This window comes from Staurois parvus, unplaced genomic scaffold (genome assembly GCF_062004578.1).
Source record: "Staurois parvus isolate SC_StPar_1 unplaced genomic scaffold, SC_StPar_1.0 ptg000777l, whole genome shotgun sequence".
In the NCBI taxonomy this organism is placed as follows: domain Eukaryota; kingdom Metazoa; phylum Chordata; class Amphibia; order Anura; family Ranidae; genus Staurois; species Staurois parvus.
The window spans coordinates 412,680-420,000 of NW_028318573.1; the positions used below are offsets into that span (position 1 = coordinate 412,680).

The 7,321-nt window shown below is 46.7% G+C and overlaps 1 protein-coding gene across 1 annotated transcript in view; it reads right to left on the minus strand.

The window, feature by feature from the left end:
- LOC149444766 (plexin-A1-like) overlaps nt 1–7,321 on the minus strand; it is a 283,982-nt gene that overhangs the window by 23,544 nt on the left and 253,117 nt on the right. Inside the window, exon 27 of the mRNA XM_089654551.1 lies at nt 5,766–5,956. Coding sequence (XP_089510677.1) covers nt 5,766–5,956 — 191 coding nt within the window. The remainder of the gene's footprint in view (nt 1–5,765; nt 5,957–7,321) is intronic.

Genomic DNA, 7,321 nt, shown 5'->3' on the forward strand with positions numbered 1-7,321 from the left:
CATTCACTATATCCGGTCTCCCCGGACCCTTCATTCACTATATCCGGTCTCCCCGGACCCTGCATTCACTATATCCGGTCTCCCCGGACCCTGCATTCACTATATCTGGTCTCCCCGGACCCTGCATTCACTATATCCGGTCTCCCCGGACCCTGCATTCACTATATCCGGTCTCCCCGGACCCTTCATTCACTATATCCGGTCTCCCCGGACCCTGCATTCACTGTATCCGGTCTCCCCGGACCCTGCATTCACTGTATCCGGTCTCCCCGGACCCTGCATTCACTGTATCCGGTCTCCCCGGACCCTGCATTCACTGTATCCGGTCTCCCCGGACCCTGCATTCACTGTATCCGGTCTCCCCGGACCCTGCATTCCCTGTATCCGGTCTCCCCGGACCCTGCATTCCCTGTATCCGGTCTCCCCGGACCCTGCATTCCCTGTATCCGGTCTCCCCGGACCCTGCATTCCCTGTATCCGGTCTCCCCGGACCCTGCATTCCCTGTATCCGGTCTCCCCGGACCCTGCATTCCCTGTATCCGGTCTCCCCGGACCCTGCATTCCCTGTATCCGGTCTCCCCGGACCCTGCATTCCCTGTATCCGGTCTCCCCGGACCCTGCATTCCCTGTATCCGGTCTCCCCGGACCCTGCATTCCCTGTATCCGGTCTCCCCGGACCCTGCATTCCCTGTATCCGGTCTCCCCGGACCCTGCATTCCCTATATCTGGTCTCCCCGGACTCTGCATTCCCTATATCTGGTCTCCCCGGACTTTGCATTCACTATATCTGGTCTCCCTGGACCCTGCATTCACTATATCCGCTCTCCTCGGACTCTGCATTCACTATATCCGGTCCCCCCGGACCTCGCATTCACTATATCTGGTCTCCCAGGACCCCGCATTCACTATATCTGGTCTCCCCGGACTCTGCATTCACTATATCTGTTCTCCCCAGACCCTGCATTCATTATATCTGATCTCCCCAGACTCTGCATTCACTATATCCGGTCCCCCCGAACCCTGCATTTACTATATCTGGTCTCCCCGGACCCTGCATTCACTATATCCGGTCCCCCCGGACCCCGCATTCACTATATCTGGTCTCCCAGGACCCCGCATTCACTATATCTGCTCTCCCCGGACTCTGCATTCACTATATCTGTTCTCCCCAGACCCTGCATTCATTATATCTGGTCTCCCCAGACTCTGCATTCACTATATCCGGTCCCCCCGGACCCTGCATTTACTATATCTGGTCTCCCCAGACTCTGCATTCACTATATCCGGTCCCCCCGGACCCTGCATTTACTATATCTGGTCTCCCCGGACCTTGCATTCACTATATCCGGTGTCCCACAGTACACAGAACACGGAAATTCAAATATTTTAATAAATTTAAACTGCTAAATACCTTTTCTTATCAGCCGTAGATAGTAGTTTAGTGACTTCTATCAGATCAGTGCCCAGCAGAACACTGGTTAAAGGAGGAAGTTTTAATTCTCCCCCGATTGTCCTATGAGGCTGCAAGACCCCTTACCCTCTGTGTGGAGGGCGCTGTGCTGATCACATGCACTCTCCCAAGAACAAAAAAAAACTATTTAGCAATATACACCAAATTGAGCACGTGCAGCTTACCCCCAAGACTCTGTTCTATCAGCAGATTGATTGGGGACTGTAGAAGAAGGAGAAGATCAGGGGAGACTGGATCAACCATCCTTTTTTGATTATTATTATACAGGATTTATGGCGCCAACAGTTTGCTCAGCGCTTTACAATATAACGGGAGACAATACAGCAACAATACAGTTCTATACAAGAGGGATAGGAGGGCCCTGATCCTGGGAGCTTACAATCTAAAAGGGAGGGGCTGGTGGTACAAAAGGTAATAACTGTGGGAGAGATAAAAGATTCAGTTATTAGCTGAAGGCAGGATAGGCTTCCCTGAAGAGAAAGGTTTTCAGAGAGTGTGCAAAGTAGGCGACAGGCGGATCGATTGTGGTAGAGAGCTCCAGAGGATGGGCGTGGCTCTGGAGAAGTCTTCTTTTAACACGATACAGAGGATTAACCCCTTAGGTTCCACAGTGAGTATACCAAGCATGCTTTACTGCATCTACAGACTGACTGTACTGTTGTGGGCTTAGTAAACCCACATATAAAAAATAAAACAAGAGTTATGACTGCACTCCCTACCTGCCTACGAGGCAGCATACGCCGAACATATTTCAAAACAGTGTTACAAAATGCATGCTTGCAAGAGTAAACCGTACCATCCCCAGGATGCCTTTACATCCATCTATAAGTCGAAATGGCAGCAATAAGGCTTTTTTTTTTATATTATCCTTCTTTGCAGAGATAAAATGCATCAGAATCCACAGCAAGGGAATAAAAGCATGTATTTCCTGCGGGAGCACTACAAATACAACGGGAATCCTTCAGAATACGCCTAAATATTTCCTCCCGCGTTCGCAATTAATTTTGTTGTTGCGCGAGCAGATTCCCCGTAGACTTACAAGTTATTACACTCGTGGAGACGTTATGTAGCGAGGAAGATTTGCTGAAGGTTCAGAGTCCGCAGAAAAGCTCATTAAAGGAAGAATTAATCTTTCCTATAGCCATTAATATCCATAAGCAAGCCGTAAATACCGCTCCCTGTTAAATAAATATATATCCCGCTAACCGAGGCCCGAAACGTATAGAGACGAGCGGATATAAATAACACGATGATATTTACAGTACCTGCAATTAATGTGGGTTTTCATAATGTCTGAACAACGGCCGGGGGTTTATTGAAAGAACCTCTTATGGATTCCTTTTTATTCATATACGGCCATTACGAAACAATAGCGGTTAATTTGTGTCATAACCCATCGATTGCTGCAGTAAAGCCTGCAACTCCCTCTCCTCTGACTTCCTTTCTGCTGATCCAGGGAAGCGGCTAAATTATAACGCCAATCACTGCCATCACTGGGGCACCGTGGGAAATAGGCTGTGCGTTAGCAGGAGGACACAGGGGCCCGCTTCTGCTTTGTCAACAAGAGGGATGCAAAAAATGTAATCAGTCTGCTTTCTTGACAGCCGTTTTTTTATTTTTTTTTGCTGGAGCTTATCAGATCACTAGGAATTGGGGCTATCACTAAGATATCTCCCTTTGATAACGTGCTCGTCCGCACGAAACGCGTCAGGGTGGAGCCTAGCCGGTGACGTCACGCCGCCCCGCACCTCGTGGAGGCCGGCGGCCATCTTTGTTTCTGGGCTACCCTATGTGAGTGTACTGCATTGTGTTCAAATAAAAACGTCTGTACATACTACACTATCAGTGCTTTTTTGGGGTGGGCTGTATGGTTGAGCCCCCCCTTTCAAGGTGGACATCTATTTTGAGCGCCCTGCTCTGAGGAGTCCTGACTAGCTGTATGACAACCGTTGCTGGATGCCTGGTGACCCCCTGCTGGTTAGAGGAAGGAGCATCTCCATCAGAGTGACAGCCTGCCAGATGACCCATATTGCCTCAGCCTTCTAGTACCAGGAGTGGTCTGACAACTCAAAGGCGCATATTATGCGCTTTCTGGTGAGTGCATATACTATACCCACCTATGAGCACGGAGTCGACAGCATTCGCACTTATTATTGGGACGATTGATATATCACCTGAGGACGTTATTTTCACTTCAAGCACTTTAGCTATCACCCATTTTCAATTTTAATTTTATTAGACGCATGATTTATATATGAGTCATTGCTTATCCTTTTTAGTGCTGCATATATTTTTATTATTTATACTAAGAAATATATATTCACACTGATTCATGAGGCCTTACGCCACAACGATGCTCCAAATTCACTGCAGAGGTTCTCATGCCTTAGTGGTAGGCCTAGATCTCTGTGGAGTACGTGTACCTCGTTCATGGACTGGTTCCTAACAAGAGTTCCTTGAAATTAATGAAGGCCCTAGTTCCTAGGAGTGTCTTATATCTTAGTAATGTCTAAGCCAACCTTCTTACCTCGGAGGAACCCTTGGCAAAAAAGTCTGAGATCTTGGGGGAACTCCTGAAAAAATGTTTATATCTACTGCTCACAGAACATTGGTGTGATCAACGAGCTGTTGACATAATTATTTTTAGAAATTGCATCAAATAATGGATTCAGTATTAAATCATACGTATTTAACCTTGGCGCAGCTTCTTCCAGGCCTTCAAGGCGTTTGTAATGCCGGGAGGCGGGGTTTATGTTCATGTGACCGCCATGATTGATAGCTTTCCTATAGATGCCGGAAGCTTGCAGGGCGTGCGCTTTTAGCACATTTGTTTACGCAAATTTTTGGCCTCTCTGCGTCAAGGCCCTCCTGCCGAGAGACCGTATATTTGCGTACCGCCAGCACCAAGAGGTTAATAGGAAACTTATACTTGCTTTTTCTGCACAGATACTCAATTCTAGGTCCAATTTGAGCTACAGTACAGAGGGTCAGGAAGGCATATTACATGGGGGCAGGGCACATTACATGAAGTACAATACGGGGCACACAACAGGGCAAATTACAATATGGTTTTCTTCATATGCAGAGAAAGGCAGGGAAGCGGCTGCGATCAGTCCTCCTTTTGGTATGCTGTTCCCAAACCAGCCTCTCCTCCCCATCCCAGATAATGCCACAAACAAGCACCTAGGATGGAAAGGAGGGGTGGAGGGTGGCAAGGAAGAGTACACCAAAGCAAGCAGTAGCATAGCCGCTTCCCTGCCTAGCTCTGCATGTATCTGCAGAAGAAGTGTGATCAGGGGATGTCAGCTGCCTGTGACTGATGGGTAGATCACAGCAGAACCCCCGTGGACCTCTTGCAAGGCCCTGATTGAAAAACCCTAGTCTAGACCTCTGTGAAGTTCCTTGTGCCTCAGCGATAGCATCAGATTCCAGGAAAGATCCTTATGCCCCAGTAAGTGCTTTAGCTACTAGCAGAGTTCCTTGTACCTCAGTGATGGACCCAGAGGACATCTTTGCACTTCAGAATGATGGCCATAGTTCCCGCAGAAGTCCACTGCATCTTAGTGATGGCACTAGTTCCCAAAGAAGTCCACTGCATCTCAGTGATAGCACTAGTTCCTAAAGATGTCCACTGCACCTCAGTAATGGTCCCATTTCCTACTGACGTAAACCTCAGTTATGACCCCAATTCCTACTGAACTCCACTGCACCTCATCGGAGGCCCTAGTGCCTAATGAAGATCACTGCACCTCAGAGATGGCCCTAGTTCCAAAGAAGTCCACCACAACTCTAGCTCATAGAGGAGTTCCTTATACCTGACTGATGGCCCCAGTTCCCAATGGAGTTCCTTGTAATTTAGTGATGCCCTGACTTTATAGTGGGTTAATGTTGTCCAGATTCATAAAATTGGGAGCTGGGTAACTAGGGTTTATTACCAAAACCCTCTTGATGCAATTATTGTGTCAATTGTGAAACTATTTTTAAAGTAGCCATTATGGTCTAGCTAACTGTATATATGTTTAGAGATATTCATTCCTTCCAAGGTAAAGAGCAAAAAAAAGTTAATTGAGGGAGCTTTTACCCAAGCTGTTTATTTCGCCCTTCTGTCTTTTGGTTCCTTTTAAAATGATCTTAGGCCATCTCACCTTATACAACATTATTGCTGCATTACATTCATGTTACCCAGGCCGGCTACCAAGTTTTTCATTACTGCACAAGATATTTGTGATTAATTACTTTAGACAAGAAAACTGATAAATAAGGGTCAGAACATGTTTTTATATATCCCCCTTACCTTTGTTGCCAATAACCGGGTGAGATAAATTTCAGACACCATCTTGCTCCCTCTGTCTCCTTCACGCTGGTCCAGGTGATCGTGGTTCTTGACTAGGTGCCAGAGCTTTGTACCGCTTTCCAGGTCTGGGGTGATCATAGGGGTTCGTGAGCGCAGGCTGTCAGGGCTGGACGCTGTCCGTAGCATGCTCTCTGAGGAGAAAGAGTTCACAGGGTGAGCGTGAGGAATTCCTAGATGCGCCCTTTCAGTCCCTACCACTATAGCTATGGAGGCATCACTTCCCATCCTAATTAAGCTTCATGTGGTGTCATGATCCACTTCAATGCTGCCAACCCATTACAATAATCACAATCCTCCCCTCGCCGTCTCCATCACCTTCCACCGTCTCACAAATATCTGAATAATCGTCTGTCTGCAACATCTAGTCTTCATTTTCCATTCCATCTAGCCCACATTTTAGCTGTTATTATCTATTTAGCTTACAGTCCGTGACCCCATCTGCAGGAAAATGGTTTTTCATCTGAGTTCTGTCACTGCTGAAACACGGTGCGGGATGGAGATAGACTGTGACATGGAAAAAATGAAGGAAAAAAATGTACTGAAATATAAGTGGGGCACAGCCATTCTGTAGGCCAAGTTAAAACTCTGCTTATGAATTTCCTGAGGGAAACGGTGTCGTCAGTTGAATATGATGTAAAAAAAAGGTTCCTAAGGCCCCACTGATATCACTAGCTACTTGTGAACTGACAAACAGAAAACAGGATTGACAAAGAAAAATGTCTGCTATTGCGATGTCACCACCATCTACTCTATTGGCTTGGGTATGCTCGTCAAAAAACAAGCCACACTCAGTCGCAGCGTAGTTAGACTGAATGTGGATTTTGGCAACAGAAACAGTTTGTGTTGAGAAACCCAGATGATGATGTCCTCAAGCATCGCCTACAGCTCAACCCATTGCCCGTGAAGTTGTCTGATGTGGTCCACAACCTCAAACCAATGTCCACCCACACAGCCTCCTGTAGGTGCACGCTGCTCTACTGAAGGTTTACCAGTCCTCCAAAAGCTCAACAGCTTTCATACACAAGCCACTATTATGGCCAGCTCCCCACCATACTCTATTTCCTAACACACAGACACAGGGAGAGGAGCCTTTATCTGAGTGGATTACATCTACTGGCATCCATACAGAGGTTCTCACAGTTGCGTGATGAGTTTAGTGTCATCCCGTGACCATGTTGAACGCATTGTGTATCATTTTATCTTTGCTTAATAATAACGTTTATTGCACTACAAGGGCATGCGCTTGCCTGAAATGTAGTTTTTTTTGCTTAAATTGTCCACAGTCCTTGTTTTGGCAATTTAAGGGATGGCTTCAAAGACCCTGATATAGTGAAGGCTGCCACACTTGTTTTTTGGCTGCGTGCAAGAGTGGGATTTTTTTTTTTTTTTTGTGCATATACACTAAATGCAAATGGAGAAATAGGAAAAGGGCACAGCGACCTCAAGGGGCGTACAATCTAAGGCCCCTAACTTACATTCATACATACACATACTAG